Here is a 12,956-nt window from a genome sequence, read left to right as displayed (position 1 = left end):
TTCAGATTTGCTTATAATTGTCAGCTTTGACTCTGAGATGCACGGAAGTGTAATTTATTTTATTTGTTCTATTCCCTGTCCTCATCTATTATATTTGAAGGAACGGTATAGTGTTTGTGCATAGGGAAAAATACATCTACTGCATCAATATAATTTCCACAGCAAAAATCACACGCCCAACAGAAATAGATGTGTTCAGGCTTGCTCTTGTTTGTGTTCCAGTATCTGTCAAAGCTGCTAATCCAATATATAATTGCTTTACACAGTGTCTGCCTAGGGGTATATTAGACATTAACTTGATAAATTGAGATGTGTTGGACTGTCTTCACATTGTGAGTAAGTTGGCACATTTGGCAAGTTAATAACATTAGATCTGTCAGATCAACAGGCATAACTTTTGGAAAAGAGTCTACGGTGAATATGAATCATGCCTTCATTTGCTGCTTCATCTTATTGAAATGATTGACTGACAGATCAGTGAATTTATTACCATTGTGTGAATAAGTTTATTGTGGTCAGTAGATACTGGTTATGTCTGTGCACTGCCAATTAGTCACTATGTGTTCGTTTTGGAATGTAAGCTCTCTCTGACCTGAACAGCTTTATCTTGTCTTAATTAAAATAAGACTGATTATATGGTTTGAAATTACACTGACCAAACTGTTCTTAGATATATGAACAAGATAAGTTAAAGGGTATAATAATTTCTTTCTCTTTGAACAAACCGTTTCTGATCTGAACTTCAGTAGTCAAGTTACCTGGCAAGTGTTCTTAAAAACATTGTGTGTGAAAATTATGATCTATGACGTGTTAGTAAAGCATTGATTACCCAGTCGTTGAAAGCTGTAGACTACTAATCACAAAAAGACATCCCACTCTCGCCACTTGCATGACAATCAATTTGAAATTATCCCTTGAAGTATTTAGTAGTTGTTTAAAATTTAAACATAATTTTGAAGTATATTAATTCACTTAAAAATGTGAAACATTGAATGCTTAAACCTTTGTTTGAAAGAGTGAGACTGCAGTTTAATTACACGATACATAGTGGTGTTCCTGCTATTTTTATTCCAGGGTTATTGGTTGTATTCTCTTTCTGAGCCACACAAGATAGTTTGGAGAACAATACTGTTGTGCAGAATTGGATCAAAGTACTGAATACACATTTTACCAAGCTCCAAAGTTTTAACACAGAAATGTCATTAAACTTTGCTTTTATCATCATGTCATCAGTAATGAAGAATACTTCAACTTTGTATACTATCTGATTGGCACCATATCAGTTAGCCTTGTGAAGGGATTTATTTTTCATACTATTTAACCACAGACACCATAAGATTTATCTGATCAGTGTTATTGCCTGTTTGTTGTTTACTCACCTTATCTTAAATGCCTAGGAAGACTGGCAGTTTCAGCTATGTCAAAAGGCACTTGAATCATGTCATTGGCTATCATATCTGCAGATTTTATCACAAAATGTCACCTTTTATGATGTCTTGACCTTGGTTGTGTGTATTTTAGTTTGGATTGAAGGGAAATCTGCAGTGCAAGTGCAATTATATGTCTATTTACATTTCTCCCCTACAGCTATGTTTATCTGAAAGCTGAGATCAGATTTGATCCGAATAAAGAGGTTATCTTCAAACCATCATATAATTTAAGCATTAGCTACATTTCTGTGATGTTAAGAAAGAATTCAGTTTCAATAGGTAAACCATTTGTAAATGTTAAGTAATTAGCAATTATCCAGCTTAATTTTACTTTTTTAAAAAAAGCAAAAACTATATTGAGACTCTTTTTGTGGCATTGAAACAAAAAGCTTTAAATTGAGATTTTTTTAAAGCATGAACTGTTTATTTGCATTAATGATACAAGATTCCATCGCCTAACTATTCTAAGCAGACAATTTTTACTTGGAAGGGAAAAAATAAAGCTCACAACAAATGTAAATAAAGGCTTAAATGTGAAAAAGCATAGAATGAGAAAAGGCCGTCAAACTGTTGTTTCCATAACCAAACAAAACCTTCCTTGATATTACCATCTCACCACCCACTGAATCCAGTGAAAATAGTTTTTCTAATCTCTCTTATTCCTTCAGGCTTTATCATGTTTAATCTTCGCCAGTTCCATTCTCGTGGTATAAATTAAATTGCCCATTTCCAACCACAATTTATTAATATATTGTAGAAAGTTGGTCAGCTGTTGGCTATGTAAACTACTGACTTCTAAGACAACAGCTTGTATTTATAAGGCACCTTCACCCAGGGTATCGTCTCAGTTTTCAGAATGTAATCAGCTAAGAGATTTGAGTGCAATGATCATTCTTCACATTCGTCTGCAGGACACCGTTCCTAACTGTATCCATACAGTGTTGCTGCTTGTTGAAAGGGATCTTACACTCCGATTTGAGAAACCAACGTCCATGCAGGTACTTTCTTGATCTATATAAAATGGTGTTTGTTAAGTCCATCTGGTGATACCTAGATGATTTAATATTTGCAAGTAAGATTGCTCGTAAATGTGATAACTTGACTGTAATTTAGGCACTCTTAAGGTATGAATGTGGAATCTGTCGTCAACTAGCACTTAAAACTAAGTGTGAATTTCATTGTTAGAAACACAAGGTGCCCCTGCTTGGAACCACGTACTTTCAGATAATCTGCAGGTAAATGCAAATTTATAAATGCAGGAAAACAAAGACGATGTTCTTTTTCTGAATATGGAGATTGTTTTTCTACCAGTTTGTAAATGTGGGCAATGCCATCTGGATTGAACTTGTGATGTTGTGAAATTGCCCTTATTACTTCATAGAATAGCTCTATGGTCCAATGCTCCATTCATTTTAATTTTTAATCATTTCCCCTGTGTCCCCAACCCCTTAACATTAGGACCATTTTCCCCTTCCTTACCATCTTCGTATAAAGTGTAATATACGTATTGATAAACATCACAATGTGAGGTTGTAAACCTTGAGAATCGTGTTATATAAACGAGAGTTGCTCTGCTTTTACAATGGATGGGATCATCTTCACCCCTTGATGAGATTAGTAACTCCTAGGTCTCTATTATTCTTTACTTATGAATACAGATACCACAATGACCTTTGCTTTTGCTGTGATTCTGCTCAATACAGCAGACTTTTTCTTTTCACTGTTGATAAAAGTTGGCACAAAAGCTTGGATGTTGCCGTAGAATGACCTGCATTTTCCCTCTCGCCTCTCTCTTTGTTGAATGAGGAATCAGAGTAACGGGTTACTTAAAGTCCCTGTAAAAGGTTTTACTTGAATACACATACTTACCAATTCTACTGCTGCCAGTTGCCTGTCAGCTTTAAAGTTTATTTACAGGTTTTTGTATTTTCAAAGCAACTTACATCACAAGAACGTTTATCATTTTGATTTGTTGTGTAGAAACTTAAAGCAAGACGTTATTTTAATCAGTTAAAAGACGTGTGTCGAAACAGTTGTTGATAGTTCCAAGCTGCCGGGCAATGGAAGAGTTCACTTCGGCACATTTGCTAAGTCCAGGACCAAGTTGTGAGGTGGATTTGTGATTTTTAAAAAAAAGGAAACAGCTATAGGGAAGAAGGGATTCATCTTGCAATGACCTGTTGCTCAGCACTTTGGCTTCACAATGGTTATGTCTCTGCCAAGAACCTTCACGTGAGGCCTGGATTAAGCAGTTGGTGTTGAGTAAACCTAGTACATGGCATTGGAATTGGACTCAAGAACGTCAGAGTGGCTGGCACATTATAAGCTGTCCTGTGAAGGTCTTCCATAATGCTAAAGGCAGATGTCTATTGAATGGGAAACTCTGAAGCTTGGAATGACAGCTGCTGGAGCAGCTGACTTCAGAGTTCATGAACTCACATTTGTATATCTAAGGCTTGGTATCTACCTTGAAGAGTGTTCAGAGAGGTTAACAGCTGCAGCCGAAGCTTCACACTTCCGACTGGAACCACTGTTCAATGGAGACGGATGTGTGTCCAAACTGGGCAGGAAGATAATAGTAATTAAAAAAAAGGAGTTTACATGTTATATTGAATAATGCTACTCACCAAGATGCTCACAAGGAGTTCCTGGTAACTGTTGTCCACCTAGTGAGAGCTCGAATCAGTACTCATCAAGTGACTATCCTCCCGGGGGAGAAGGGTGGAAGTAAACAGGGTCTCCTTAGGGTTGAGCTGGGGCCCACATTCCTCCACATATTAATTTTTTGAAAATATCTTGTATCATGTTTATATTGCATCCGAGTTTCCTGCAGCTGAGGAATGGAAAACCTTTACAGTGTTCTATTTTTGGATCATTTTGAAAACAGTATAAACTGGCTTCCTGCACCATATTACTATACTGCCAATTATGAGCCATCTTCGTTCCTATCAATATAAGTCAACATAACAAAAATGTCCAACAGTAAAAGCATAGGATTATTTTTAAATTTAGTGCAAAAATCTTAGTGGCATCTTTGAAGATCTATTACAAAAACGTTATTCGGGATCCTTAACCCCAATACATAATATAGTAATACTACTTTTGTGCTTAATGTACTAATTTTGTTAAAAATTAAAATCAAAAAACTATTCCTTTGAAAGAACTCCAGGTTAATATATTCCCTTTTCAATCTGTAACATAATTACTTTTTGTTGAAGCAAAGCAGATATTTTAAACCACATACATCTTTGTTTAAAAAAAGTGCTAGTGCCATTAAAACAAAAAGGTACTATAGTTCTTTCCTAAAGTCTGCCTTTCTTGTTCATGGTTTGATTGCCTAAAGGACATTGCACATATTAATCGTATGAATGTCCCATAGCTTCAGACCAAATGTTTCAGGTCTCACACTGACCCCTTTTTATTACCACATTTGATTGCAGTGAATACAACAAGAGTTTAACAAGATGCAGAAATGGGTCAGCAGTCAAGGAAACAGGCCACATACCATTTGACAATCACATTTGATAAATATAGTTTAGAAGGCTCCACTGTGCAGATTAAATAAAATGACATAGTATATTATTACCATTTATAAAATGAACACCTTATGAACCTAAACTTCATCAAATCTGGTAGTAATGCTTTTAGCACCTGCACAGTTGGTGCGGGAGAAAGACTGAGCTCAGTATCAGATAATAAAAAAAAGACTTGTGAGTTTGTTGTGCTAATTTCCATTAAATTGGCTTTAGGCTGTTAATGAAACTATATAAGCAGAGTATAAGATGTCTTCCCCCTCAAGTAACCTCTAGATTCTGTTCTGTTTGGCTTGCTTGTTATCTTTTGTTAGCTCCTGAGATGGCAATTACAATCGGGTTTGAACTGTGTTTGGATTTGAACATTTTCTTCTGCTGTTATGGATATTAAATCAGAAACATCCCTCAACCATTTTGAAAACATTGGATTATCAGTCTTGCACTGTTACTTTTCTGATGTTAAAATACCCTGATTTTTGTGGGACTTTAATATGATTTTTATTATCTTTGCACAGTTTGAACTTCTTTCATCTCTGAAATCTCTGCACAAACACATAGAAAGCAATCAGCTTCCACCGGAATTTGATGGAACCTTCTCATACTGTCACAATGACTGGGTTTGCTTTCGTATGGTGAGTGACAATTCAATTGTATCCTATTTTTGCACCTTCGACCCTTGACAGTTGGATCTGTCCAAAAAATTACGAGGTCATAACATGCTAACGGCATGTAATGAAATTAAGCAAAAGTTAAAGGAAGCCATTTGACTGCCATTTGTTCCTAAAGTGTTTATGACACTGTTTAGTTCAGCTACTTAAGCAGTTTGTGTAACCTTAATTTATGACAGCCTCTAGATGTAATCGAATTGTCAGTCATAATTTTCAATAAAGGGGTTTAGAACATGAATCTATTCAAGCAGTATTGTGTAGAAATGTGAACAATTTGTTAGTGTTTAAATGTCTGAGATTGGAACATTGAGAGAATTGTTCAATACTGGCAGCCAACGAGTTTCAGGAGGATTTCTGTACCTTGCATCAGTGGAATGTATTTCCTTCTGATCTGCTTCTCTTTGTCTGGCCAGGACACAGAATGGGAATCCCCAAAAACAAAGCCATTTAGAGGTTATTTGTTATTGTAGATAGGTCAAGGCTTTTGGTGGGGCACTTTGGGATGAATGCTTTAATTTGAAAATACTTTTCTTTCCCTGTCCCCTTATTACCTCTGTTCAAAAAGCATTCTTTGTAAAGAATGTACTCTATTTCCAAGCCAAACTTCCACTGAGCAGTTATACTAATTCCAGAATTAGAGAATAGTAAAGATAGAAGCAAGATAGCAAATTTTGGAAATTTGTCTGACCATCTTGTGATTTTGCTATTATTTTGCATGCTGTCTAGTATTTTGAATTGCACATAAAATGATTGTTTTTTCCCAATCAGTATTCAAGTTGAGGTAATGAGTATCTTTTGTATTCAATTCTTTCTACAGAAACTGGAGCAGCTTATGCAGGGTTGTATAGCAGCAAAAGGTTTCCTCCAGAGCACCATAGAGAACTTGGAATCCAGTCAATTGCCTAACACAGCTGAGGTAATCTTCGCAAATAGATCCAGGAAGCATATTAAATTGGACACTACATTCATGATTCAAAGGGATTTTGAAACCTGTTTAACATTTACAATAATATGTTGTTTGCGTAAAATAGCTTCCACTACATAGATAGTTGCAGCCTTTAAATCATAAACTGTTTTTTTATCTGTAATCAAATTGCTTATATTTCTACAAGTAATGTGCTTCTTCTTTCCCCAGACAACATTCTCCCTCCTCCCCTTCCAGGCTGTAGTCCATAGACTATTCGTTAAGTTCACTGCTTTTATCCCTATATCCTCTAATACTGTTCTGAAGCATCATTTTTGAGAACAAGTATTTTACACATCACTACTTTTGTTATTAGCATTTTATATTTAATTTGCAGGAAAATGTTCAGATGTAATGTTATCTCTGCCCCCACACTCTGGAATTCTATTCCGCAATCCCTTCGCCTCAACCCCTCTCTTGCCTCCATCAAATCCTGTCTAAAGATCTTCATCTTCGACCATGCCTTCGACCATCCCCCACCCTCCCTGCCCTCCACCCCTCCTGACCCCATCTCCCAGCTCAGGTCCAAAAACCCTTGACTGTCCATCGCCCTGGGATATCTTTCAGACGTGAAGGGTGCTATACAAGTGTAATTTGTTGTTAAATTAGCAATAATCCTGCATTTGGTATTGCCTTTCATTTTCAAGGACATAGAACAACTCATACCGTTTCAGAGACAAAATGACTCCTTTGGTTTATGGCATCATTCACTCAAAGCAGTGGCAGTTGCTGTTGTTTTTAGCACAGCCAAATTGCCATGTGATAACTTTAAACTGTGGTCTGCATTACTTCATGCAGCACTTGGTTACAATCATACCGTTCGAGCAAATAGAATGGAACCTGAGTTGACCAAATTTCAGGGTGTGAAAAATAACTTGGCCCATTTGCTTGACAGAATAGGCCACCCAGAATAGTGTCTGCAGATTCTCCCTGACATTGAAGAGGGCTAAGCTTATAGCCATCAAGTCATTGTAGATTGATTGCTTTCTCACTGAGCAGCATGGATAAACGCCACTGTCTCCGGAATGAAGCTATAGAAATAGGAAGTAATACAGAGAGTACTAAGGAACAGAAGTATAACTTCTGTTGATGATCAAAACAGTTAATTGCAGAAACAAAAGGAATTGAGTGGCACGACACACACAACAACAAAACAAAACAACAAAACTGTGAGGTTTACTGTAGTAAGCAAGTACTGTAGAAAACCTCATGAACCCTGCTGCAATCAGAACATCTCAATATTAAGGTCACTTTACATAAGTCTGTCTTTTCTCAGTTAAAACTGATGGTGACCAAAATCTCAAAGTCACTATTGAGGACACCTCTTTGATCAGGTAAAATAGGTCGGTCTAGTGTCTGACTTTAATAGTGAGTTTCTTTCAATGTGAGAAAGACGATCAAAAATATAATCATAGTAAAGGGAGGTTGAGAGAAGTAAAATTGAGACTCTTGAAGATAAAGAAAGAACAGAAGTGAAAATGATGGAGTGGATAAGAAAGGATAACAGCCCTAATTTCTATCCTTAAATTACTCTTCATATCATGAATGTATTTTAATAGGGGTCAATTGGAGGATCTTATACATGGTTCCAGTATAACTGCAGCTGGAATTGCTAATTTCTAGGCCAGTCATTTTAGATATCTGTGACTTTGTTCAATTGTTCTTCATTTTTCAGACTAGAGTTCTCTATTTGACTCTCTTTGTGATTAAACAACTGCTATTCTTAAACTGTTCTCTCCATTTCTCACTGATGATATACTCAACAAAACTTACCATTACTGTTCTGGAGCTGCCAACCCCAGAAAAGCACTGTACTAGCAAGTATGCAGTGCTGGAGGTTGTCAGAATTACCGTCCTTTGGATGAGGCATTAAACCTAGGTCTCATCAGCCTGCTAAGATCCCTTAGCACTATTCAAGAAGAGAGTTTCCCCCAGTGTCCTGACTTGCAAATCCCCCAAATTCACTTCACTGCTGTTTGTGGGACATTGAGCAAAATTGTCTGCCACATTTTGCCTACAAAACACACAGTCCAAAAATCACTTTACTGCATACCTTGTGAAGCACTTTGAGACATCTCAGCGTTGTGATAAGATGCTATATCAAATGCAAAGATTATTATTAATGTTGTTCAGTAATAATAGGACGCATGTTTGAATTTGATACGTTTGTAAAACATATTCATCACAAAGACAATCTCCTTTGTGACTTTACTGTCTGTTGCTATTTTCATTGTCTTGTCAGAGAAAAATGTCATTGCAGTTTGACATTGAAAATCTGTCCCATCGTACTGAAAGGACATGCTCTTCCTAAGCATAGTTCATTACTTCTCTGACCTTTTCAGTGTCACTGGATTTCCTGCCAATGGTAGATGGTAACTACAGTTTAGAAGTCATGCCTTTAGGTTATTTGTGATAACTGTTATAAATGGGTTCCACAGATGTCTTGTCAAATGAATCAAAGTTCTTGGAAAAACGATAATTTGCACATGCTATCAGAGTGGATAAATGCCGTTTGATTGCAGAGCAAAGGAAATTAGTTGGATAACGAGTTATTGACGTAAGGGTATAAGGAGTATATGGTCTACATTTTTATTCAAATATGATTACAGCTGAGATGAAAGCAGGGGACTGATAAATTGTTTCTGCAACATTTGCCTTAGGCATCTTTTGAAATTCGTTTGCATGTCCCCTGCTGCCTTGATGAAATGACCTTTCAAACATCAGTCAAAGATGGGAACATTTTAGCTCAAAGATAAAGGGTGTAGCGTCAAAGATGCATAATATTACATGACATGTAATGTTCTAATTATTGTAATTATGACATCTTCCATTTCAGTAAATATGTTATGACTGATCAGACAGTCACTTCCTATAGTAACAGCTAATAACCGGTCTTAAGCTATATACCTTATTAAAACACATGAACTCAGTTTGGAATTCTACATTTTTGGAATTTTAATGCTCAAAGTGTACCTAAATTCACACTTAATCTTAATTGCCTATGCTAGTTTTAACTGATTAAATTGTAGATATTTTATTTTGGAAATTTGGGTGACTCTGCATTTATGTTAATTTCTGGATATACTCAAAAGCAGATATGACATTAATATTGAGCAATAATCTGTACATTAATTTAAACCATGTTGAATGTATTGTACACTTATTAACTGAACAAAATGCGTTACACTTTTGTTGTTAGGAAGCCGATATTCTGTTGGAGAAATATAGAGGCCTAATGAGGAATGTTTTGGAAGATGTTCGATTGGTTAGACTACAGCTTGAAGGAGGAGCTATCCTAGCCAGATTGAAAAAAGAAGAATCTTGTGTCACTGGAACAGGAATCTTTAGGTGAGTGTACTGACAGATTCTATCAGGTAATCTCACAATTTACCAGTTACACGTTTTTAAATTAACAAAGTATAGCGGAGCCCTGTGATAACATGGTAGTCGTTGCCCTTAAAATTCCAACCATAATTTGCGTTATCAGTGGTCAGCGCTTCTCAAGTCTGCAGAAAGACAAAGCAGCAACCAGCAGGTAAACGTATTGGAGTTAATGATGCATGCAGAGGCCAAGGTTTCTGAGGAACAACAACAACAAAATTACATTTGCATAGCGCCTTTCACTTTGGGAGGACATCCCAAGGCGCTGGACAATGTTTCAGACCCAATCAGGAAGGTTGGAGGACGGGGGGGGAGAAGCAGGGTGACGAAAGGCACGGTCGAAGAGGAGGGTCTTGAGACAGGTTTTGAAGGAAGCAAGCGAGGGCGTGAGGCGGAGGGACTGCGGGATGGAGTTCCAGAGAATTCCACCATCGGAGGTTGCGTTTCAGCCACTACACCCCAATACTCTGGAACAATCTTCATCAATCCCTCCGCCTTGCCGCCTCTTCCCTTTTTCAAGTCCTGCCTGAAAACCGTCCTCTTCGACCATACATACAGCCACCACCACAACCCTCCTCCCCCCCACCCTTATATAGGGCACTATATAAGTGCAAGTTGTTGTTGTGGGGGCAGAGTGGCTGAAGCCCTGCCCGGCAATGGTGGGGCAGGCGAGGAAGGGGACGTGAAGCAGGCCGGAGCCCGCTGAGCAGAGAGAGCGGGCAAGGTGATTGGAGATGAGGAGGTTGCAGAGTGTAGGGGTGAGCAAGGCCATGGAGGACTTTGAAAGTGATTTTGGAAACTGTATCCTCTGTGTGATGGGAAGCCAGTGGAGTCGGGCAAGTCGGGCAGGATCATGGAGCCTGGTACGGGAGAGGACACGGGCTGCAGAGTTCTGGATGATCTGCAGCCTATGGAGGGAGGAGTTTGGGAGGCTAACAAGCAGGGAGTTTGCGTAGTCGAGTCTGGATTTTATGAAAGCGTGTATTGAGGGTTTCGGCGGCCTGCGGTGTGAGACAGTGCCAAAGCCAGTGATGTTGCGGAGGTGGGGGAAGACAGAGCGTGTCATGGCACGGATGTGAGATAAAAAGGACAGTTGCGGATCAAACGAGACGTCAAGGTCCCAGAATGGCTCGGGGAGGTGGAGGGTACATCCTTGGATTGTGATGCTGGCAGTGCCTGAGGAGTAGATGCGCTGATGGGAGCCAATCAGGAGCGCCTCAGTCTTATTGACGTTTAGCTGTAAAAAGTTAGCCAGAGCATAGTGAGAGCCCATCAGTAAAAGCTAACTATTTCATAGAATCATAGAATTTTAAAGCACAGAAGGAGGTCATTCGGTACATTGTACACTTAGAAATTCTACACATAACAACAAACCTTTACTCAGAGGCCACCCTTACATAAAGGGCACTTTGGCCCAGTCCCGAATGTTTGCTGAAAACAGCTTTGACTGTAGTTGTTTTCAGTGTCTTGTTTTTATTTGAGGCAGTTCAAAATATTCGTCGGAAGTCGCAAAGAATTAAATTGCTGGTCGGTTTTGCACGACATCGTTTGCCATTATCTGGAAGCTTGAAACAAACCAGTGAAAGTGAAGCATCGTGGTAGGCATGATCATTTGTAAGACCTGGAAATGATTTTGCAGAGACCAGTGTGTTTTTGCCTGCTTCGTGGTTTTTCTTGCCTCACCTTCAGTCTAAGGAACTGATTAAAAATAGTTTACTGAATGGCTCCTTTTTTAATGTTTCTGTTTTAGGACTTTATATTCAGGATTCCATTTGTTTTAATATAAAAACAAATAAAAATGTCTCCGAACTCCAGTTAACCTTGGATGTGTTTTTTATCCCCTTTCCCTGCCTAGTCAATATGTTTTTAGACCTAGTTTTTAGTTGGCTTGATTTTTTTTTGATTGATTCTTGTTTTCTTAGTTTTTGCTTAGTTTCCTCATGGGCAGACAGCGATAATGGTGGTTCAGTGTAAACTTACACTTTATTCACTGATTAAATGGAATCATTGTACTATGTTGGTGGTGAGGTAATGGGTTCAGAATTAGTGGGTCATGTTTCATTACTTAGTCACACAGAACCCTTTGTACATTGCAATTACTATCACATCCCAGTTAGTTAAATCAGTAACTAGAAAATGCTCTATCTTGTTTTGTTGCCTTTTATGTTCATTCAACTGGTAGAATGGGGTGGTCTGGGTCACTGATTTCTGCAGTCTTCCTCAGCACTGCTTCAGTTTGTTACTAGGGTTTGTATGGCAAAGCAGGACAGGTCTCCCAATGAATTGTCCTTCTCCTGAGATGACTCATTCCCTCTCCTTGTGATTTGTTCTTCTCTGGAGGGTGACACACTCCATCTACCAGCCTTGCCAACAGCTATTGAACTCACCTACAAATTAGGCTGAAATTGAATCCCTCAGTTTCTGAATAGGAATTCAATCATTTACCGCAAATGTGCTTTTTAATTGTAGAGTTATCCTACAGATGTGATGTTGAACCAGTATCCGAAGTAAAATGATAGGTGCCAACAACATGGGTTTTTATGCTAGTGTCATGTCAAGATCTTGTCTAAGAAAATTTAAGCTAAGTGCATAAACAGGTGCCAGTTGGCTAATTGATGCTGGTTACTTTATAATAGTGTAGAGGCTTGACTCAGTTGGTAACATTCTTGATTTTTTAGTTAAAAGGTTCAGGGTTCAAACCCCCCTTCCCCTCCCCTCCCTTACCTCCCGAACCCCAGCTCGGGTCTGAAATGTTGTACTCTGCCCAGTGCCTTGGGACATCCTCCTGATTCAAAGGCACTATACAAATATAATCTTGTTGTTGTTTAAGATCACAGTCTGGGCTGACACTCCAATTCAGTACTTGGCTTGTGCTGCATTGTTGGAGGTGCCATCCTTCGGATGAGACATTAAACTGAGGTCCCGCTTTTCTATTCAGGTGGATGTTAAAGATCCCTTGGCATTATTTGAAAAGAGAAGA

The 12,956-nt window shown here is 38.3% G+C and overlaps 1 protein-coding gene across 1 annotated transcript in view; it reads left to right on the top strand.

Moving 5' to 3' along the window:
• Window positions 1-12,956, top strand: part of plekhg4 (pleckstrin homology domain containing, family G (with RhoGef domain) member 4) — a gene marked incomplete at its 5' end in the record, with an annotated part of 65,091 nt that overhangs the window by 13,923 nt on the left and 38,212 nt on the right. Inside the window, 4 exons of the mRNA XM_007907568.2 lie at window positions 2,342-2,428; window positions 5,479-5,595; window positions 6,449-6,547; window positions 9,795-9,943. Of these exons, the coding sequence (XP_007905759.2) occupies window positions 2,342-2,428; window positions 5,479-5,595; window positions 6,449-6,547; window positions 9,795-9,943 (452 nt within the window). The remainder of the gene's footprint in view (window positions 1-2,341; window positions 2,429-5,478; window positions 5,596-6,448; window positions 6,548-9,794; window positions 9,944-12,956) is intronic.

This window comes from Callorhinchus milii, unplaced genomic scaffold, assembly GCF_018977255.1.
Source record: "Callorhinchus milii isolate IMCB2004 unplaced genomic scaffold, IMCB_Cmil_1.0 Scaffold14, whole genome shotgun sequence".
Lineage (NCBI taxonomy): Eukaryota > Metazoa > Chordata > Chondrichthyes > Chimaeriformes > Callorhinchidae > Callorhinchus > Callorhinchus milii.
Note: the sequence above shows the minus strand (reverse complement) of the source record. Positions and strands in the feature narration are given on the sequence as shown.